Raw genomic sequence first — 23,576 nt, 5'->3', positions numbered from 1 at the left:
AGTTGCATAAAAAGAGATGCGTCTCCCAGGGTGCACCGGCTCGGAAAAGCCAAATGATAAATCCAAGAGAAACAAAATAAAGCGAAGAGGTCCTGTATGAGCTCCGAGCTGATGTTTTCATCAGCTTTGCACTGCTCGGGGCAGATGTTGGCTGATGCTTTATACCCAATTGAGTCGCCTTCACTTCCTCGCGTTTCAGGTGGCGGATTCCTCTGAATGACATGTCGAGCTCTTCGCACGCAACTCTGTGCCTCACAAACAGCGCTGGGGCACACACACACACACACACACACACACACACACACGAGGCTTAGCTTGTGCTGCTTTCATGTGCTTTCTGTTAATAGGAATTACGAGCGTTCCAATTTTATGACTAAGTAAGTGCCACAAATATATATTTGTGGCATTTACCTTGACATATAATATGGACGTTACAATGCACAATAGATTACATCGCTTTCTTACTGTAGATTTTATTCACTTTGCAGACTCAACCCATAGTTGTAAAGGCGTTTTTCTATATTCTGAGTCTACTGCTTCTGTTTTGCTTACTTTAAATCATTTTAAAACACCCCTACAATACCGTGCTGTACCATCGTGCTATGTGTGATCAACTGTTTAAATCGTAGACTTTAAATAGGCTACTACTTTAATTCATGGGTCATTATTTCTAATTTTTACGAGGGGTACATGAAAGCACCAGTAGCCCAGCCCGACCCGAGCCTGCAGCCGCGCGCGACACACACACATTTGTGAGTAGCGCGAGAGGAGGGATCACACGCGAAGGGCAGCTTAGCTGAGGCACAGATCTCCGTATTCACACTGAGGCTGTACGCGGTGGACGGCGCTCACGGACCGGAGGGTATCGGTCCTGCCGCCCGTTAACGGATAACGAAGATCTTAACCAAATATAACACTGTGTTGGACACGCATGGGCTTCTTTTAACGAACATTTAGCTCAGTGGATGTAGCTTTAAGGATCCAGCTGACGCTCTGGGAAAAACAGTTCCAAGAGATGCGTCAAGCTCCGTACAGACGCCGGAAATAAGATTATTTCAAAGCAAAAGCATGAATATTTCATGGATCTGATGTAAGCAAAGTAGTGGAATTTATCTCTTCAGTGTCTGGAATAAAATGTTACACCACTGTGAGTGTGACAGGACTAAGCAATGTCGTTCTTTACCTATTTTCTAAAGTAACGTGTAATTACTAGTGTCAGTTTGCGAGCTACGTGTTGCACATTGTCTTGACTATGATACACACAACTTTTTAAATTTAGTCCAAATGATTTAAATACGTATATTTGAGAAAATTGTACTACATTCAATAAGTGTCGATAGCTAAATCTTCGTTTGCGCAGCTTTATTTTGAATGTTAGAACCGGAAGTGCTGCAATTTGGATGATTGGTTCGATCCACTTACCGTTAAATAGATCTACTTTAACTATTTATAGATCAAGTAAGGAATGAGACACTATTAGAAAGTTCTTACTGTCTGTAGAAAAGTGTATGTTTGTGAAGGTCTTCAGCTGTTCTGATATCATTGCATTACGATTCGGAATTTAGCCTACAAAATAAATGGGAAAATCTGATTTTTCGTATTAAATACAAGCTTCAACAGCCAGGTTCTTGTTTCTTCTTGATACAGTGTAGCCGGTTATTAACAACGTAATATATCAATGGTAAAAAACATCATATAAACCTGAAATGTGGCGTACCCTATGTTGACGCATATTTTGTGTTTAAATATTCTTGTATTTCTATTGTAAACATCTGTTTATAAAGTTTTCCTCGGACTGACTGCGGTACAATGAGCCATAGATAAAATCAGCTGCTGCAAAAAGCAAGCCCAAGTGCTTGAGTGATGTTTGCATACATGTAGGATAAAAGACCATCTGCAGCTACAAGTGATAATAAATGAAGATGTTCAGTTTGTCATGGATTTAATTGTATCCCCTGACTTTTAATTGTTCATTTATGTTTGTTTGTCAATGTTTAACACAATAAAGAATATCACTTGTATACGCTGTGTATTGTCATTGTTGCAACAGGAATGGTCTGAGAATATCTGCACAGTATGTAGTCGGTCTGCTGTACTACCCCCTAGTGTTCGAATCAACGCACTACAAACAATCAAGTATCCACCCAGTGAGCAAACATGCATATTGTGTATTTATGTGTAATCAATCATGCAGGCTTCTTCTTCTTCTTCTTCGTTAAATAAAGATGAGATAGTGGAGGAGAATCCCCTCAGTGATGATGTGCCACATGTGATCACAATAACACACAGCCATAATAAAACACCTTTAATGGTGGTTGAGGAGGGGGTTGATTGTCCCAAAGATATGTGTAAATGTTTTATTGATTATATCGATATAGTAGACATTGTTATTTTTGTAGTAAGTACGTAAATGTATGAGGATTGTTGTGATTTTGGTTTGTTGATATATTTTTTTTCCCCTCATGCATTGGATTTTCAATATAAATGTACATATTGATTTACTACTAATAAATAAATTAAAGTAAATTTCTTCTGTTTTTTTTTTAATTGATTTTCCGATAAAGTCTATAAACATTAAATGACAAACAAAGGCAATAACATTGTTGCTTTTATACAACCTCTAATAGAAAATAGAAACAAATAGAATCAATAGTTATCTATACTTACAATGATCCTACAGCCAATGAGACTCATTTAATTCTGATTTAGGTCTGAACATAAACACAACTGCAATTTATTTAATCAAAACCTGTCTGATTACAAGTTGCTTAATGTAAGCTCTCACATGATGTGTATATCAGAAATACTTATAAAGCCAGCAGTTCAATATAGACTCCCATGGCCAAGTTGTGGAGCTCTGGGCTCCATCTACTAAAATTGAGTCATCCAATAAGATTACTTCCAAATTCAAAGCCTCCATCAGGGGTGATGTATTGTTTGTTGTGACAGGTGGAGTTGGGGATCTGAGAGGTCCTAAGGTCCCGTTAACACCGTCAGTGGCTGCCATTAAAGCCACAGGGAGCTTTGGTATCAATGCAAATCCACCAGAAACCCTATCCAAGCTGCCGTCCAGATTAGCCCGGGCTTAAAGCCGCGCTAACACTACGGGGGCAGACCTTCGCACGCAACTGTGTGTGTGTGCGTGATTGCATGTCCATGTCCACTGTGCTTGTGTGTTTAAAGGTGTACAAAGGTGTGTGTGCGGCCTAATACACATTTCAGAATAATGACCACAGAGCCCAACAGGACCTACTGACAGCCATCTGCCAGGTGCAACAGTGTGGCTTTCATTGATTAAGATGTCTGTGTGCAGAGCTGTGACATGTCTGATGCTAATGGACATTCATTATTGATGGGACGTCGATATTAGAGTGACCGCTAAGAGCCTTCGCCTTGTACACAATTAAGTGGATGCTGATCAGTAACCGTGTTAATGTGAGAAAAACTATGACAGGAAATATGGTGATGTGAAGATGTTCATTTAAGGGTCAACCGAGGAGGAGAGTTCCCTTCTTTAAAGGATGGTTGTACAGCAGGAATAGTGTTGTCAGGATTTGTGGAGCCTGAGTATAATCCATGACAGCACAGAGTTCTTAATGGACAAGAGCAGCTCAGGAGGTCCTGTGAGGTCAAACAGGAAGTACTGTGAACATACATGTATATGTACACGTCATACAATCATACAGAACCATAGTGCAACTGTTCAAATTCATCCATTTTCACAAATGCTGGAGCAAACGGCGACACAGTGACCCCGAAGTGTTTAATACCACGTTGGAAGGGATTGTTTTATCGGGGACGAGGGTCACAGCTGCTGTGATCTCATGGGACCGTCAAAGTTCAATCCAGGAACAAATTAGATGATGAACGTAAGAAGAATAAAGCCTGAGATACGGAAAAACATTTGCAAACAAAATGTTATAAGAGCCAAACTTAGTAATGCATCACTACACATCGACTAGAACACATAACTGATATCACTTTGGATCTCATGAGGGTTAAGGCTCTGTAATACTCTGAGAAGCTTAAAGGGTAACTGACGTTTTTAGACCTGAACCCTTTGTTTGTTTGTTTCTTACATATTTTGAGGACAAAATGACAAAAAGGTACAAAAAGTTTCAGAAATGCTCCAATAGTTTGCTTCAGCTCGCCTCTGTGATAAAAGCTGTAATGGCTGTAACGTAATCCTTGGGGGAAATGCACTCCATCAAAGTAGGCGCTGGGATATCGTGTGTTAAAGATATTTTGTTCTTGTCAAAACCATTTAAAACACTAAAGTCACACAATCACATAAACAAACTCACAGATTAAGGCAGCGGTAGACCAGCAGCTCCTGTGTGCAGAGAGCGATGTAACGTCTGTGTGTGGTTAAAACAATCATCTTCCTCTGTAACTAAAAGGTCTATCTCTGTAGGGATCCTTTCTGTCATGTTGTCACACACTTAGAAGAACAATCTGAGCCTGTCAGTGGAAACAACAAGAACTTTGAGTGGACAGTGTGTTGCATAAGGCTTCACCAACGCTGTACCTTTCTGAATGTTCTCATGTAAAAACTTCTTTTTTGTGGTTGTCTGTGATGGAAAGGAGATCACATGATGTTAAAGGTTACAACAAACTAATGATATGTGAAGCTTTCGGTTCTGTGCTCTAAATGAACTAAGAAGGGCCGGTTTCACACAGACAGACTCTGACTGTGGCTTAGACATAACAAATAGTCAGACTTCAGATAGACGTCTAAATTCACCCATTTCACAAAGCAGTTTAGTGCTTAACTTAAGCAGGACTATGGTGCATTGAATTCTGGGTAAATTAAGACGTTTTTCAAAACAGAAAAAAACGGCCGACCGAGTAACCGCATCTAACCGCTCAAGTCCGTTTACCCAGCAGAAAATGTTTGTCAGTTAGAGGAATTCAACAGTTTCAAGGGCATTTTACTCGGTAAATTCAGCCAAGAGTGTAACAACAACAACAACAACAACAACAACAACAAGGAGGAGAAACCCAGCGTCTTCTAGTTTTTGAACTCGTTATATTTGACAGAAACATAAAGATTGTTAGATTTATTTGAAGAAGTTTCAGGAGCTCCAGATTAGGAGCACAAAAAAACCTCAATGTCGTGCTTTAGTGTCACGTTGTGATGCATCCGAGCATGCATGTGTCAATCGCTCTGAGAGGGGAAATTGTGTTTTGGGACTGTGTGGGGATAATCTTTTGTTGACATTTGGATTTGGGCTTTTCAGAGGGTCATTTAAGGGTCAGGTTGAAGTTGTCCTCCATCACTCTCTCTGTAGACTGCTCCATGCTGCGTCTGTGGTAAGACAGAGAAAGAGAGGGGGACAGAGGGGCAGCGAAAGGGCCACGGCGTTGTGTAACCCAGAGGATGCTGGGAAATAAGCAACTGAGTCACTTTAGTGAGGATGAATGTTGAAAGAGGAATGCTGATGTGAGAGCAGGCACCAACTGTTTGTTTGGATATAATTTGTACAAACAATACACAATGCTATGATGGTGTACGCTGCTTTAGTTTTAATTAACAACTGTTTAAAACGTACCGTTTGATGGATGAGAGAGAGAGAGAGAGAGAGAGAGAGAGAGAGAGAGACAGAGAGACAGAGAGAGAGAGAGACAGAGAGACAGAGAGACAGAGAGACAGAGAGAGAGAGACAGAGAGACAGAGAGAGAGAGAGAGAGAGAGAGAGAGAGAGAGAGAGAGACAGAGAGAGAGAGAAAGAGAGAGAGAGAGAGAGAGACAGAGAGACAGAGAGAGAGAGAGAGAGAGAGAGAGAGAGAGAGAGGGAGAGAGAGAGAGAGAGACAGAGAGACAGAGAGAGAGAGAGAGAGAGAGAGAGAGAGGGAGAGAGAGAGAGAGGGCAGCGTGGGCAAGAGAAACAAACTGACAGAGAAAGCGTAAAATGTGCGGTCAGTGTGCTCAGAGTGAACGCTCCAGAGGGCTCAGTTCTGCAATCCCTGCTCCCCACTAAATCACAGAGTCTGAACACACACACACACACACACACACACACACACACACACACACACACACACACACACACACACACACACACACACACACACACACACACACACACACACACACAGTAGTAAAGCCATTGCCCTAGGTGATGTACATGTGAAAACCGCACCGGCTTGTACAGCCAGAGGCCAATGGCCACAAAGTGAATTTCATGGTAACGGCACCCTAGCTGTTGGAGAAGACTCCAGAATGCTGAGAAAATCCTCCACAGCTGGGAACGAAGGCATCACTGCAACCTTAAATATCTTCACACACACCTGACAGAGAGCAGCAGATTATAACTCATGACTTTTAAGTCCTAAAATCTGGTATTTCTTTTAACACAACATAAATCGGAGGGAGAGTTTACTTGTTTTCAGGGATAATCCATCATGAGAGTCAATTTCCTGACAGCAGTGGAGTCAAAAGTATTAGGTGACATAATCCCAGTACAATAGTATTAGACTGGTAATTCAATGGGCAGGTGTTTTGTTCTCACATTTCTCCATATTTTGCAGCACATTTGCATTTGTGAATCAGTGTCATTTAAAAGACTAGACAAGACTAAGTCCCCCCCGGCCCTATCTGTAGCTTTGTAATTCCCAAGACACTGAACTAGAGAAGAGAGGGCTGTAAATCCATACAAAGGAAATAACTGTGCTGCAACTCACAATCATTGTTAGTACAAACTTCTATTGACAAGAAAAGAGTTTCCAGAAATGATCCAGGTGCACATTCCTTTGCATCTACATTAAACTAAGATTTTCCAAATGATTAAATGTTTGCAGACATCTTTGGGAAGATAAGGTTTCTTTCCCTGCACCAGCATCTACTGTCCATGCACAGCCTGTGAGAAGTGCAGGTGGCCACTGTGGCGTCATCCATTGGTTTGTCCGGTACTGTTTTGAAGGCTCAAGTTTTTCATTTGGGATGTTGCCATCCTTTTTTTTTTGATTGACCAGTCCCCATGGCAACTTGTCAATCACAGGTAGCCCCGCCCTAAACCCTCCCCTGCTTTATGGTCTCTGTAATCTCTGTTTACAGATTCTACATAGAAATGTAGAATCTGTAGGCAGGGACGTGGACTTCTGGGAAGTCAAGTGTTCTGTTTGAACTGCGCTTGCAGTCTGAGTAATATTGACCAATCATGTATTAGCAGTCCGTGTGGCGAGCAAAAGCAGGCGGAGCGTAATCCCCCGTAATGCCATCCCGGCTCCATCAGCGTGATCTGACGATGATTTAGCTTCTTATTAATCTCTATAAACAGACATCTGCATGCTAACAGCTAACAGCTAACAATCTGTTCTGGATCTAAAATTTAACTTGAGATGAATTCCCTTGACGCTGAGTCACGAAAGCCGTTAAGCGTTCAGATTTCTCAACTTCCTCGAATGCATCGGATCGATCCGACCTCAGTTCAACAAACAAGTGTTTAAAAAGTTTTCTTCTCCTCTTGAGGACAGACCTGACAAAGCTTGAAGTTTTACTTCTTACAAATCTGCATCATGATGTTGAGATTTGGGCTAAGAGCCGTTAATAAGTGCAGCACGCGGAAAAGGAAGTCCAGACGGGAAGTCGTTTATCGCTTACCGCCCGGCACGTTGACCGTTGTCCCCAGAGGCTATCGTCTCAGACTACAGCCGATGGGAACCGAGATTGTGGTCTGTGTGACTCTCAATGGGAGCATCAGTGACTAAATGAACATCCTGCTGTGTTGAAGAAGACTTGAGATTGAGACCATAAACTCATTAGGAACATGTTTACTGAGGGAATACATCAGGAGAGGAGGAGGAGCATGTTCTCATAGACTTCTATAGAATCCTCCTTCTTTAACAATCAGTGGAGTCGCCCCCTGCTGGACATTAGAAAGAGTAAAGGTTTGAAACACTCACCAAAAGAAATGAGACACTCTCTATGCACAGCTTTGTGGCAGTGGCTTGTTTTGTACAGTTATGTTATTGTGTTTAAACCCCCAACCACTAGATGGCAGTGTTATCCATCTTCAGCTACACACAATGCAAACTGGGACCGGACGAGGTACGCACATATAGCTAGCATAAACGTAAAGCCCACAAGCCTTCGATAATAGCAGAACATTAACAGCGCCACATACTGTATATCATCTCGCTAACAATATCGCCTTATATGGAATCGTAACCTCTTTACTGTGATGTGTAGTGTCTCTGGATTCTTGCTCATACACAGCCCTGTTATTAGAGCTAGCAGTACGTATAGCTATGGAGAAACACAGGGAATAAAGATCGGAAAACTGGAACTCACTCTAAGTGAAATCTCTCCTGTGGATCTGAACCCAGGCTTCACCTCAGACCGACTCAGGTTCCTTCAGTCAGCTGGTTCCACCGCAGACAGGAGGCCACTTTCAGCCCATGTGGCAGACATGGTGGCTCAGCCGGGGTGGACCGAGGAGGAGCGGGGGATTTAAAAATAGATTGAAATAAATTAATTTATTCATTACAGAAATCTTCTCTGAGTCACTGTCACTGTTTTTGTGGCCTCTGTGCCTCCATGATCTATGTCTGCTGTTCCTCACTACTGCACGACTACTGTGCTGACAGTTACAAACAACATCATTATTATTCAATCCATCAGAACCGTCTGTGAGAGAAATCAATTAGGAGGAAATTGAATGAGTCACTCCATTTGCTGCACACATGCCACAGCCATGATAATATATTCCAAATGTGTTCCTGTCTCTCACATGAGCCCAAGAATCTGAGCGCTCACTGTGCCACAAAGCTTTCCTACACTGAGCGATGCTTTTCATTAAACTCTACAGGAACCCTGTCGCCTGCCTGTCGGGCCAGTCCAGATCCAGGTCATCAATAATCATTTCAACAACGCCCGTGCTGTGTTGCTGTTTGGTCGTGTTTGGGGGAGGGTCCGTGTTTCTGACCTTTGTTGAAAGAGGTTTGGAGCATTTGTCATTTTTAAAACCAACACATTTTTCAGCTCATCTCGCTCACATGGTGACTTCACAAACAGAAACAAAACAACCACCAGGGACGGGGGTGTAAATGCTGAACATGTGTCTTTAAAGGATCAAAATGTGTCCTTCTTGTTGTTATTCCTCTCGGATGTTTGAGCCTCACTGAGCAGGATGATGTATGTGCATCAGTCAGAGTCAAAGCTTCTCTGAGCTCACCGTAAATATTAGTTTAATGTCCACGTACAAGAGTTAGTGACAGCCTACAACTTTACATGACTCACTGTCTTATAATGGAGGATCTTAAAGTTGTTGTGGTTAGCACAAAGGGGTCACACACAATGACTGTACATAAAGATGGATGATGACATCTCCACCTCCTCTTGTACAAAAGTGAAGCCAAAATCCCCGCCCCTTCCTCTCACCAAAGCACACCTTTACCTTGTGTCCTTGGCGTGTCGGAGCCCTCAGGTGTCCTTGGCGTGTCGGAGCCCTCAGGTGTCCTTGGCGTGTCGGAGCCCTCAGGTGTCCTTGGCGTGTCGGAGCCCTCAGGTGTCCTTAGCGTGTCGGAGCCCTCAGGTGTCCTTGGCGTGTTGGAGCCCTCAGGTGTCCTTGGCGTGTTGGAGCCCTCAGGTGGGCTCAGTCTGCAGCAGAACAGCTTCTTGTGTCGGTCTGAAGCAGATATTCACGCTGATGGAAAGTTCAATGACTGTAGTGTTAGTGTTAGTTACGTCTCCTCTCGCCGTTCCTCCTCTACTCTGCTACTCGGGAACAGAATGCTGCAGGAGCCCCATTTGTCCACAGAGCTGTCAATCATGAGGACACACCCCCTTTTTATAGCATCAAATAACTAATTAAAAGTAAACTTGTCAGAAACATGAACACTTGGACATAAATCAGCAGGATAAGAACTAACTATAATGACAGAAACACGTTGGAGAAAAATGTATTTGACGTGTATTTTGATTTTATAGTCTGACTCATGTCCCATCTGTTAACATGGAGGAGGCGGGCTTTATGAGCTATACTGCAGCCAGTCAGCAGGGGGCGACAGAGAGGGTTTGGCTTCACTGTTAGGGAGCTGTCATGTTGGCCATCTTAAACAGTCTATGGTCACACATTACAAGACGTTTCATCAGGAGTAAAGTCATTGATCTGTCTGGATGCAAGAAACAGCAAAAGACCACAAGAGAAGTTAGAGAAGTTATTTTGTCCAAAACAAGATTTTAGATTTATTTTCCACTTATTACTTTTATGGCTCTTTGTTGACTCTACTATACCTCTGACCTCTGAGGACCGGAAACACGTCGTTCGTTCTTAGAGATCCTCGGGCAGAGATCTTTTGTGTGTTTCTCAGGCCGAGCTGAAGACCGAGGAGGACGGAGCGTTTCTGCCAGAGGAACTCGTGTCCGCTGAGTCAGTGATCTCCTTTAAGTCCCTTTGGGAAACAAACTTCTCCTGATTTTCTTTCTGTCTTTTATTTCCTTTAAAGTTGTCCACTGCATCGGTATCTGTTTTGATGTTTTTATGCCTTTATGAATATTTCTTCATTTCAAAGTGACATATTTGTGCTTCGATGTGACTTTCTCAGGCTGGAGAAGAGTCCTGAATAAGAGAACCAAATCAGCACATCACATACGTTACAGCTGGACTGTACCGCTCACCGCCATCCTGTGGAGGGAAGATCGTTTCTCTTCAGATCTGATTCGTTACGATTTGGACCTTAAAACTGATCAACTATTAAACCTGACTGTCTGTTAAGCTTATTTTATTTGTTACAGACATTTTACTTGTGTTTTGATTCATCATCCACATTCCTTTTCTCACAGCGTATGTTCATCCGTCTCTTGGCACAGCACATGAATAAACAGGATGAGTTATCATCTCTGACCCACCTGAAGACTGTCACAGCTCCTTTAGATCTACGACTCGGACTATAAGCACCTGATATTTAGGAATGATGTAGCGCTCCATGTTTAATAACGGAGCCTCATGCAGGAACACAGAACAGGCTCAGTGGAAACTATTGCTCAATGCAGCTCTTTCAAACTAAATTTATACTGCTCATAAAATGCTCCCGAAATGTTTTTGCCAAAGTCTCCTCATCCCAAATCCAATAAGATCTTACAAAAACATGTAGTTATTGCATCATCATAATGTTTATTTACTGAGGACAGCTCAGTCTGTTTACACAGAGGGCCAAAGACAAAGGACATGAAGACACCAGTGAAGACGGTCCAAGAGACTGCAGGACTCAAACTCTGCTTGGCTAATGTTCCTCCTGCCCTCCGTCTGTTTGCTTTCCTCATCAGTGCAGCTTGTTTAAGTCTCCATCACAGTTTTACTGTCTAATAATCTAATTGTCATCCTCATAACTTTACTCCTCACTTACAGGGAGTTCTGGGCCCTGTTTTTTTGTGTGGTCTAAATGACTAATTGGTGAAAAACTTTGGAAATGCTCCAGTGGATTGCATCAGCCAAACAGGCAGTAAAGGCTGGTATGTAATCCATGGGAGCAAAGAGAACCAAAGTGCTTGTTCTTTCACTCACAGGCTCAGAATGTAGTTTATCAAAAGTCTTTACTATAAAGACTCTTTATAAAACTTGTACCTGCTGCACACGAGAGACTCTGGTCTACTGCGGCTTCATCATTTAGTTAGTTTGTTTCATTGTGTGACGTTTTTGGAAGGGTTACTTTATTTATTTCTTAGTCTGTTTCAGTGACTCGTATATATTCGTTTAGTGTGTTATTATCTTATTGTAGTTTATTTTTATGGATAACCTTTTAATGATTTATTATCTTGTTATTATGTTTTAATCGTACCTCCAGTGTTTCCTCAGTTGCATCAGTTCCTGTTTTTATTGATCTCTTTGTTTACATGTTTTTATTCAGGCTTGTGCATGAATTGAGGGGGTGGGGATGCTGACTGTTTCTTTTTTCTGTCTATGTAAAGCACTTACTATTGCTATACAAATAAAGATTGATTGATTGATTGATAATATAAAGTGTACCGGACTGATAGCAGCGGCAGACCAGCAGCTCCTGTGTTCTCCGAGGTGAATGTGATGGTATTGTAATGGGGTCTGGTTGCTGTGAGGAGAGATGCAACAGCTGTCTCTGGTTAAAAAGCAATAACAAAAACATTTGTACCCTTTAATCATTTAAATCACAAAATATGTAAAAACATGGAGCAGGTTTAAAGTACAGGGATACTCCTTTAACTTGCTCCACGTCTCACATGTGTATGTATAAAATAAGATCTCTCTCTTGGCTCACACTCATCTCATCTCATCTCATCATCTTGTCTGTCTCTGCTCCCTCACCTCTCTGCATACCTCAGGTCCTGCATTCACATTACATGTGGAAACTGTACCACGATGGCAAATTATATCATTCACACACATCACTTGCTTTGTGAAGTAGCAGCTCTGGACGGCCCGATCACCCCTCTGCTTTAGGATCCATCAGAGGAACACTTGAAGTCAGTCCTGGGGGTCCTTCAGTCAGTCTTTTAGGGTCTGGTGGGTCGTTTTGCTGCAGCATTGACTCTGGGACACTGGCGTCCAGAGGACTTCATGTTATTCATACCTCGGCTCGAGGAGCATTTTACTCTTATCTCAGTACCTTTGGTGGACTTCCTGGTGGGCGTCAGGGCTGCTGGGTTACCTTTTGTTGGCTGATCGAACCTGGTGTATCATCCATCCCGTTGGTGCTGATGAAGGAAGATGGAGAGAGAGAAAATCAGATAGAGATCGTGCAGGATGAGAGACGTTGAAGTTATGTCAGTTTGAACCTTTGACACTCACAGCGTGGTTCACCTGGCGGTCGTGTGTTACTGGCGCTGCTTCCAAAGGAAGACTGGAAGTTATGGATGGTCTCCTGAAGGATCTGCCTCTCTCGGCCCTGAAGGAAGCCAACAACGTTATACTTGTACACTAACATATCGTGTCCCTGTGGTATCCACTGTAAGTCGCTCCATTTTCTTTCCACTTTTATTTTGACATTATCTCTGGTTTTAATTCCAGGAAATCAAAAGAGCTTCCAGGAAACACACCACAGGAAGCTAAGTCTCCTTTGAGGTGCATCATATATGTGAAACATCACACACCTTTCCAGCGTTGAGCTCTGATATGGCAGCCAGGATCTGTTGTCGGGGTCCGTCTGTTTTGATGCCCAGCTCCTTCAGGTCTCCATCAGTCAGCGTCAGGAAAGCCTCCATGTCCACCTGGAAGAACAAAAGAGAGAAACAAGGATCATGTACAACTTTCTATTTTAAAAAGAAGAACAGAACAGTTTGTTCCAGGCACTGCAGTTCAGTGGTGCAGACTCCTTCATGTTTATGATGCAAAATACTCAAAAAACAGACTTCATGTGCAAAGACAGATTACCTCTTGTTCCTCAAATATGGGCTGGTATTTCTCCAGGGACAGTTTCTTCAATATACCAGACAGCTCATCTGAAAAGGCAGCAAATAAATATAGCATGATCAGATCTTTAGGCGACCAGCAGCAGGTCCTGCGGGTCAGTAACTGGTCTAATTACTGTAGAGTGAATGATGATGAAAGATGCCTTTGGTATCACCTTCGTCAGTAATAGTTCCACTGCTGGAGCCCCCGCTGCTCTTGGAGCGAGGATGTGAAGAGGCTGAGGACAGAGAGTCCACCGGCCCAGTGGGAGGTTTGGGTGTTGGGGAAGGAGACGGGGTGAGAGTGGGCGACGTGCTCTTGGAGGTGGAGGAATTCCCTGACTGGGGTCTCTTCTTCAGATCCATCTTCTGCAGAGGAACAGAGGTGGACAGATGCAGCCTTTAACTTTGGCTGTTAAACACGGTTACAGAAGCAATGACAGAAAGGAGACACAGACCCTCCTGGAGTGGACGTCTGAGGCGACCAGGCTGGGGTGGGAGTGGATGTCAGGCAGGCTGATGTCAGGCAGCGGCAGGCCGGGGGCTGAGGGTGGCAGAGAGGGTTGGTTCTGTGTCTGGCTCTGCTGTTTCTCTGGAGCTTGAGCCTTCACATCTACGAGGCCCGCTGCTCGCTTCCTCTGGGCTGCAATCTGTGAGAGAACACTGTCTGCACTGCCCCCTGGTGGAGGAAAGAGGTACGATTGTTTAATCTGGTTGCTATTGTTTCCCAACCTTGTTCCTCAGGATAAGTTGTTATTTGTTTGTGTTTGTGGAAACCTGATCGGTTGTGGGAGTCCCGGTTGATCCCTGCCACTCCATTGGAGCCTCCTGAGGAGTGAGGGGAGTGGTAGTGACCAGAGTTTGACGGCGAGGAGGAGGAGGGACCCTTGGGGATGCTGGGAAACTTAATGGACCTGCTAACCACACGGCTGATAGACGTCTGTCAGAAGGAGAAGAGAGCAGAAAAAGTGTGAATGACAACAAACAGGATTTACTGAAACACTAACCTTCTCTCTCTTTGACTCACAATGTCTGAGTTTCCGCTGCTGTTCAGCTTCCTCTGAGGGGGCATCGGCAGGCGGGGTGCTTCACTCTTCCCCTCCCGGAGGAGGCGTGAGCGGTCCGAGTTCCACGGTTCAAAGTTGGACGGAGGCAGGAAGGGAGGGATCACTGCTTTCAGCTTGTCATTGGGCAGCCGGGTCAAAGGGGCACCACTTCTGAGCTACAGGAGATGGAAAACATGCGTAATCATAAAGTGATGACTAACTTAATTTATACAGCAGTTATTGAAAGATGTGCAGACACTGAACATTTTAAACATTAGATTAAAGATGATTACAAAAGGAACAACAGCTTTCAGACAGGTTGTTTCAGCAAAGCATGTCGAACACAATACACCAATTCAAACTCCTACCATAGTTGTAATGAGGAAGTCCTCCTTCTCCGAGGTCGTCCTGCAAAGACCTGAAAACAGGAACATAAGTCATACTTTCACATTCCCGTCATCACGTTAAACACGGGGTTCCTGAACTACTTCAAATAAAATGAAATCCATTGCAACGATTAACCAATCAGAAAACAGTTTAAGCATTCTTATAGGCCTTCAATGGCTTCACATCTCTCACGTCAAAGTCTTTGAGCTTAAGTTACAACTCTTTGATTCCTGCAGGCTCCAACAACCTCCAAGTCTTAGGGTCCATTCACACCTGGCAGCTTTGGTCCTGACTTTTGAACTTTACTCAGTAAGTCCGGTTCATTCGGACAGGTGAGAACAAGCATTCGAACAACCGGACCATGGCCCACCAGAAAATACGGGACTCCGTTTCCAAACGCACCACGGTCCGATTTGATTCAGGTGAGAACATAAACAGAATTAAAGTAGGACCAAATACAGGAAGCAAACCAAAACACAGTGCATTGTGGGTCATTAACAGGTGCTGACACTGGCAGAGACAGTCACGCAGCCAGGCAGCAAGATGAGTAGAGAACAGACGTGGGGGAGCGACGAGGAGATAGAAATATGGGCTGACCCAACAGCTTCACAGAACACGGAGGCGTTCAAAGTCTTCAGTGAAAAACGGACGGAGAGTGAACTGATCGATCTTTGGAACAGTGTCGGTTAAAAGTAAAAACGACTCAACAAAACATTAAAGTCCGCCATCGTGTTGAGTGTGATGGAGGACTGTGCTCTCTCTCTTCAGGGAGTTTTCCCACGTGGAAATTCTGACCAATCAGAGCGCAGTGTCCTCACGCATCAAAACTTTTGGTCAGCTGGTAAAAACTGCAGCGTGAACACAAACCAAACTGGAGGCAAAATTAAACTTTGGTCTTTGATTCTAACAAACGGACTTTAGATGTGAACGCAGCCTTAGAGTCCTCCAACACTTGTCACTACTCTTGCAATTCCCTAGCTTGGATGAGCCTTAGCTTGTTGGCTAGCTAGCAACCACGACAGAAGACCATAACGAGATGACATGCAGCCAAACGCTAACACAATCTCCACTAGGGTAATTTATTGCCAACAATTAGTAGAAACATCCACCACTGGAGTTATATCCAGCTTTTTCATACATACAACACTCCCAAAAACCTGTAAATCTGTGGAGTCTCCGTTGAAGCTAAACATCTGATGTGGTTCTCTGAGTCTCACCTGAATCTTTGCTCTTGACGGCCCAGGCGGTGCTGAGGTCGTTCCCTCCCAGCGCAGGACTCGGAGCCAGCGCCCCGTTGGACCCGGCAGCAGGTTTCCTCTCCGCCTTCATCGTGGCGTCTAATGGAGCGTCAGCGTCGTCTGGAAACGGAGCCAGGCGGTTGGATGAGAGGCCGTGCCTCAAGGTGTGAGTCAGCTTCAGCCGCCGGAACCGATTGGACATCCGACTCCACCAGGACTGAAAGGGGGAGGAGTCATGAGCTGACGATAGTTTTATAACCACATATAAATAATTTAGCAGTAGCACATGGTAAGGATGGTTCTTATACAGTTTAACAGGATTTAACTTTACCCTGAGGCCTCCCTTGTCGTCGGGCGGAACGGGGACGTTGCTGAGGGACTGTCGGCTTTTGGAGCGGGTCATTAAGGCTCTGCCGCGGTGTTTCGACTTGTCCTTGTCGACTTGCATACACACCGACGCTAACAGACGCACCAACTCAGTGTCTGTGGAAACAACAAGTGGATTCATGTTTTGGCCGGTAAAGTGCAGAGCTCAGCCTTTGGTCTGTTTTGTGAAGCACTGAGAAATCAAGCATATGTTGGTGGCTAGTTAGCAGAGCTGGAGATTTTGTCAGGTAATAGCCACATTAGAGAAGCTGACTCACTCGTTTATGCAGGTATACTTAAAGCTCCTGTGAGGAGTTTCTTGGTGGTTATGAAACAGACTGACATGAATACTGATGCATCTCTATGACCTACAAAAGAAAGCGATTTCTTTGTAGATATTTTCCATGCCTGAAACCGCAGCCGGGGGGGACACAATAGTTACTTTGTCCACAGGGGGCGCCAAAACGAGCACAATCTGAAAGTTCCTCACAGGAGCTTTAAAGATAGTCTTACACCACTAATCAATAATCACATTTACAGTCAATAATTCATCAGTTGACTAACAGTTTCAGGTAAACAATTTATAATCAATGTTAAAGCTAAAGGATTTATGTGTAGAATAGTACATATGCATTTGGGAAAGATGTGCTTCTGGAGTATTGTTGGTTAACATATTTCATATTAGGATATTATAAATCACAAGTACTTAAAATACTGCGTCATAGGTTCATGTAAAACACTATTGTTGTCTTTAGAGATGCAACGATTTCAATGACAAATGTAACTGTCGATGTTAGCTTGTTAAGTCATAGCGTGTCTTTCATGCTGTGCGCAGACGTAACCTCGATTTCCGGAGTTTGCTGAGGGGTGAGACATCTCACAGCTTTACTATCTCTGCTGAGAGCTGCTCATGCTAAACAGAGACCAGGAAGCGACAGGTAAACACAACATAAGAAAACGTCGACGGCCGATGAAACACCATCGCGTCCTAAAACTTAAAGTCGTAAAGTCTGCGAGCAGTTCAGCCTCAACGCTGCAAAGAAAAGGATCGCCTGCAGGATCTGCGACTGTGTAGATGTGTGGCTCGGTTGGTGTCGTGTTTGAAGTACGTTTATTTGTTGTTTGCTTTTAATGCTGCTTCTTTGCTCGTCCTTGGTTTACTGAATAAATGGTTTCTTGATTTGATTTATTGTTTACATCAGCTCTTTGTCCGTCGTTGGTTTTCACGGTCAAAGATATCAGATTTTCCCTCGTGTATCAGTCGGAGCCAAATCAGCAGAGTTTATTAACAGACAGATTTCTGAATGAAGAACTCTTTATTGTCTTTATTGTTAGTTAGCACATGCTTCAAAATACCTCCGACTACATTCAAAGCTGACAGCAACATTCAAATTAATCGATTCAACAATCGATGACTAGTCGACTATTAAGTAAAAATAGTCGTTAGTCGCAGCCCTACTCTATTTACAGATTCTGCATAAAACACAGAATCTGTCGACCCAGGAGCAGACGTTAGAACAGGTAGTGTTCAGGTTGTTGTTTGTAGTCCGAGTATGACAGCAGCAGCACGCAGAGAAGTCTTTTATCGCTAACCGCAGGCTACACCAGAAGGCCCGGAGACTTGCTGCTATCGGCTAATCTGCCTCTGACACTACAAATGTTCAATATCATATTCTATCAATCTTTTACTTTGTAGTATATTAGGACACGTTAAACGTAAACAAAGAGAGGTTGGTGGGAGTACCTGGGTCATTCAGCAGCATCACCAAATCAAAGGCTGTGTATCCGTTCTTAGCTCGGAGGTTCACGTCTGCGCCCTGACTCAGCAGGTACTTCACAATGTCTTTGTTACTGGAAGAAGAAGAAGAAGAAGAAGAAGAAGAAGAAGAAGAAGAGAGAAAACCATCAAACGTCTGCTTCTTTTAAATCCTGAAATAATGATCCAGCAGCAGCTGGTTCTTACCCGTGATATGTAGCCTGCATTAAGGCGGTCCACCCGTGGACGCCATCTTGTTTGTCTATGTCGGCTTTCTTCTCCACCATCAGCTGCACCACCTCTAACTGACCGCTCACTGCCGCCATCATGAGAGGGGACGCTCCCTCCTGATTGGATGAATTCACCTGAGTCGGGTCCTCCTCCAGGATCTCTTTGACCAGCTGGGAGTTTCCTGAAACAACAAACACGTGTATGATACAGAAAAATGCAAATACATTGTGATCATTTATTTGTTAATCTTTCAACCAAAACACACTTCAGCTGCAGGTCGGCTTCATCTGCAGGACTTTAAACTAACTCACCCAACTTGAGAGCGCTGAACACATCCGGCCGTCTTCTCTCGTCGTCTGTGAGGAAAAGACAAACAGGAGAGACTTCTGATATTCTCAGAAACAACAGTCCGTCTTGGACACACTCCACGTGGCTCAGCATCATCTGATAGTGTGGCGGGTTTACGTAAATAATCACTGCAGAGTTCAACACTCACAATAATAACAGAGATCTGTGGGAAACATTCAAAACCTTCTCCTGTAACAGAAACACTCTGTGGAGACATTCAGCCTGAGAAGGACAGAGGGGTTACTTAGATAGAAAGGTCGGTAGGTCGGTAGGTCGATGTAGGCATCTTTAGGGGTGAAATATTGCAGGAAATTTAAATTATAATTGAGGATTTCAAATATTACGATGGAGACACTTTTCAAGATTCATTGAAATGATGCATTATTTTTATTTCAGCTGAGAAAGCCATCAAACCGTGAAGATGAAACATTAATTGGGTTCTGACCAAACAAGAATATTTTAGAACAACATTTGTGGAGCCCAGGATCTCTGCAGCGCAGCAGCTCTTCCCTTCTGTCACACATTTAACCTGAAGGTTGTTGCTGTGGATGTTTGGATATTGCTCTTGGCCATGTTGCAATTTATGGAATAATCTAATCAATTGTTTAGCGTTAGTTTAAACATGACCTCTTTCAGCCCCGAGTAGTGTCTGCAGGTATTCCTTTCAGGCTGCATGAAGCCACAGCGACCTTCATTGCTCTGAGCTCACAGTAACAACTGAAGGAGACTCAAGTTAATGAAATCTTTATTTTAACCGACTCAGATCGTCTTGCATTCGAACAATGGCGGCCGCACGAGAACAACAAACAGAGTGCTTCTAAAAGAACACTGATGTGAGCAGGAGAGCTGAGCTTAGACCTGAGTCCAGGTGAGAAGAGCCAACAAACATCAAAGAGGCTGAGAGCCACCTCTGTCGGTTTCACTCTCACATCAGTGTTAACTGCAGTGCAGAGACAGAGGCAGGTTGTTACTGAAACAAGGTGGAGGCAGACGAACACACTGACCTGAGATTCTGTTTACATGAATCTATCAAACGTCTTTACACAGATTACAAGCTGCGCTGAACGCTGCTGTTCAGCGTCTTTTTAATTCTTCTTTTTAAATGTTTCCCCATGAATCTTAACCTGCTGTTTCACCTTTTTTTAATCGATTTGATTCGATGAATGTGTCTGTGAGAGGTGCTTTATAAATAAGCTTTGCTTGAATTCTCTGTTTAACTGTAAGAAAGACATTAAAAAAATGTTCTTCATCCAAAATTTAACTCAAGTGCCGAGAATTCAACACAATCTCAGACAGAACACAATCAATTATTTACTGCAGAAGAAGCAAAACATGTCAGAGCCTGAGAGAAAACAAGGAGACACAGAAACCGAAGCCCTTTTTACTCTGCAGCTCCGCCTCAGCGCCGTAACGAAGCTCCGTCCTCATGCCACCTTTGTCATCCTACATTGGATCACGCAACGCCGACGTGCGGCCGCCCCAGTGTGTGTTTTTAAATAGCTTTCCGATGAGGCGGGAGCCAAACGTGCACGAGGTGTAAACAAACAGTGCGTGCTTCAAATACACACACGGTGCTGCTCCGCCCTGCCGGCTCCGCTGTTTACAGACGCCATTTCGCCTCTGTATATTATTCTATTATTCAAATGCACAACATTGTGTTGTTTTTCAGGACAGTATATGGTGGAGTACAGTCGTGTAGCTGTGTGATGTTTTCAGTGATGTGTAAACTATGTTTTAGCCTTTTTCTTTACCTTATGAATAATTACAGATACACTGTAAACCTTGTACAAGAGGCTTCAGCGATAATGTGTTTTATCATCGTATTAATTACAGCAAACTCGAGGTAGAGACAGAGAGGTGAGCCTCACCTGTCTGTGGCCGGACGGTGGTGATGGAGTCCAGGTAGCCCTTGATGTCTCTCTGTTTCAGCTGCATGGCGAGCTCAAAGGCCGTCTTGGACAGAACGTTGACTCGGTCGGGGTCGGCTCCTCGCTCCACCAGCTGCTGAGCCACAGCCACCTTCAAACACACACAAGTATATTTGTCACTCCAGTAGCTCCATTTTTTCTACCACTAATACGTAACTCTGCATTTAATTGTGCTGCAGCTGTGCTTCAAACAAACTCAAAACATGTTAACCATCCAACCACTGAGCCCACCTTTCCGCTGAGGGTGGCCACCATCAGTGGACCCCAGCCGGTGGTCTTCTGGGAGAAGTTGACATCAGAGCCCCACTCCAGCAGCAGACGCACTGTGGCCTCATGTCCATACTGAGCTGCCACCATCAGAGCGATGATGTCCATGAACTCTCTGCCTCCTCCTGGACAGCCTTCAGCAGCTCCAAAGCCCGCCCCACTGAGGTAAAAGAGAGGGACATCGGTTTCCCACACAAGGATTAAAAAACAGACGGACTACAGGTGGTACTGAATCACATCCAAACTGAGTTTCTTATATCTGTCTGAAAACAGCCCGAACCTGCAGCTGTTGTTGTTGTTGCCGTTTGAGATGGCATCCGCAGCAACAGCCAGATGATCGTAATCATCCACGAAGGCCCCGCTCTCCAGGAGCAGCTTCACTACATGAGTGTGTCCCCCACGGGCCGCCATAGTTAGAACACTCGCTCCGAGCCGGTTCCGTCCGTTTATCTCTGCTCCGTTCTCCAGCAGGATGTGGGCCACTGTCAGGTGACCAAACCTGGGAGGAGAATTATTGTTATTAATTGTAAACATGGTCTGAGAGACACAAAGAATCAGGTAGGTATTTGAAAGAGTTCATCAAACATGTTACATTTGGGTAGTCTGCTCTGAGCTTTATCAACTCTCTTAGGAAATGTTCCTGAAGTTTAAATCTAATACGTATACATCTATCTATACATCTGTATTTATTTCAGAGCATGAGGAAACTTGTGCATCTGGTAGAAATCCCAGAAAACAAGCAAAGGCTACACAGAAAGGCCTGAGGCAGGTGCAGAAATGTAGGACCCTAGCTATAACTAACCTCACAGCCAGTGTTGTCAGGTGATGTCAGTAGATTATTTCACAAGAATGACTGAATAATTTTAGGACAATTTGTCAAATTCATAGTCTTAAGTACAACATATAACGTTTAATTATGCTTTAGATTAGGATAAATGCATGAATACTGCACAATTTGACACCAGTAACCAGGATGTCATAACCAAGAATGAACAGAATGTTAATACTTGTTGCGCCACCAAACTCCACGCAAGAATCTGGCATTTTTTCATGATGGAGGCAAGATTTTTACAAACATCCACCACACATATAAAACTTTACATTTAAAAAACGAAAAACTGACTTTGCAAATAATTATCAAATTGTCCACTACCAGTAAACCACAGTCAGGGTTTTGTGGTCTGAAGGGTTGGTGGTTAAAACCAAACAAAAACAGGTATTTTTCACTAAATGTTGTGTTTTTTATTAGACGAAATAAAGAGTTGGTTGTGACGACTCTATCCCTGTATTGTCAAGGGATTCACTACAACCGGCATTTAGTGACACATAAAGAAGCTAGATTTTGAATGGAGTTTGGTGCGGAATGAGCTCAAGCCCGCAGCCCCACCTAGCAGCCTGCATCAGCGGGGTCCAGCCGTAGTTGTTGCGGCTGTCCACTGAGGCCCCCTTTCGTAGCAAAAACCGGACCAGGTTCTCATGACCACTAGCCGAGGCGAACTGCAAGGCGGTGTTCCCCTCCTCGTCCGTGCAGTCCACCGGTACCAGAGACAACATGTCCGCGGTGTTACACTCCGAACCAGCCTCTGACCGCAGCCTGCTCTGCCGCCCAGACTCTTTCGGGGCACCCGGCTCCAGGATCCCCCGGGCGGTGTCATAGTCCCCCTCGTCGCAGGCACGAAAAAGCAGCAGCGAATTAGCGGGGACACCGAAATTCATCTCCTCATTTAAAGTGTCTCTCCGTCTCCATTCATCTCCAGTTACTTCCACCGACGCTAACGGTCAAACGTGAAACTTTTCCTCTGTCAGTTGGCGGCGGCCTGTGTTTAGAAACCATGACGCACAGTAAAATAAAGTTTAGTCTTTGAGTCAAGGACAACTCTCCTTCTTCTCAAGCAGAACAAACAGGAGTCGTCTTTATTTTTCTACTAAACTCCGTTTCGGGATGTGCGAACGGGTTCGACACAAAACAACTTTCTAACAACCGGCCGCCGCTGCCCGGTTCCGTTACTTGTTTTGCAATCTGACTAGCAACAATGCATCTACGATACAGCATATGACTTCCGCTTCAGTCTTTCAAAATAAATGCTGCAAATGATTTGTTTGAAGTTAAAATGTTAAATTCTACTATATGTGATCCAATTTTATTCTTGCCATGTCACAATTTTACAAAATGTACAAATCTGGCAATTTCAAGTGTAATAAATAATCATGATTTTAATCAGTCATAACACATACACCATCAGTCAGTAGCAGAGGATGGTGTCTGAGGACAGGGGCAAACTAAAATAAAAAAGGGTACCATCGCCTGTCTGGAGGGCCCTGGATCAAGTTCTCAAAACTTTAAACACAATACGGAGGGCACTGTGTTATGTTTCTCCATCGAAAGTCCACCACACCGGCCTTCATCAAGTTCTCTCTGTTTCAAGGGAGGGCACTTTATCATGTTTTCTTCACAGGAAAGTGTTTTTTGTCAAACACGGGGGCGTCAGGGGGACTGATGCAATCCACCCTTCCCGCTGAGTTTACCGGTGTCCAACTTAAGTTACAAATGAGATAGAATAGTTAAATTTCTGGATAGTCAATAGATATCAATGTACTTGGCGGTAATGTAGGGTCGTCATACCATAAGTGTTATCAGGATAATGA

General features: G+C 43.8%; 1 protein-coding gene across 1 annotated transcript; it reads right to left on the bottom strand.

The window, feature by feature from the left end:
* Positions 1 to 11,108: 11,108 nt before the first annotated feature.
* Positions 11,109 to 22,900, bottom strand: LOC138596200 (ankyrin repeat and SAM domain-containing protein 6-like). Its single transcript, XM_069667816.1, has 18 exons — positions 22,318 to 22,900; positions 21,211 to 21,429; positions 20,895 to 21,090; positions 20,604 to 20,754; positions 18,699 to 18,743; positions 18,364 to 18,568; positions 18,145 to 18,251; positions 16,366 to 16,517; positions 16,014 to 16,251; positions 14,778 to 14,827; positions 14,391 to 14,585; positions 14,141 to 14,303; positions 13,892 to 14,042; positions 13,540 to 13,763; positions 13,347 to 13,414; positions 13,067 to 13,183; positions 12,765 to 12,861; positions 11,109 to 12,670 (listed from the first exon to the last, which is right to left on the bottom strand). The coding sequence occupies exons 1-18, from the start codon at positions 22,644 to 22,646 to the stop codon at positions 12,621 to 12,623; spliced, it is 2,757 nt and encodes a 918-aa protein (XP_069523917.1). The 5' UTR covers positions 22,647 to 22,900; the 3' UTR covers positions 11,109 to 12,620.
* Between the last annotated feature and the right edge of the window lie 676 nt (positions 22,901 to 23,576).

Source organism: Semicossyphus pulcher, unplaced genomic scaffold (assembly GCF_022749685.1).
Source record: "Semicossyphus pulcher isolate SPU_LCO1_2020_fin unplaced genomic scaffold, fSemPul1.0.p SCAF_18, whole genome shotgun sequence".
In the NCBI taxonomy this organism is placed as follows: Eukaryota; Metazoa; Chordata; class Actinopteri; order Labriformes; family Labridae; genus Semicossyphus; species Semicossyphus pulcher.
This window is presented reverse-complemented; position numbering and strand designations above follow the sequence as displayed.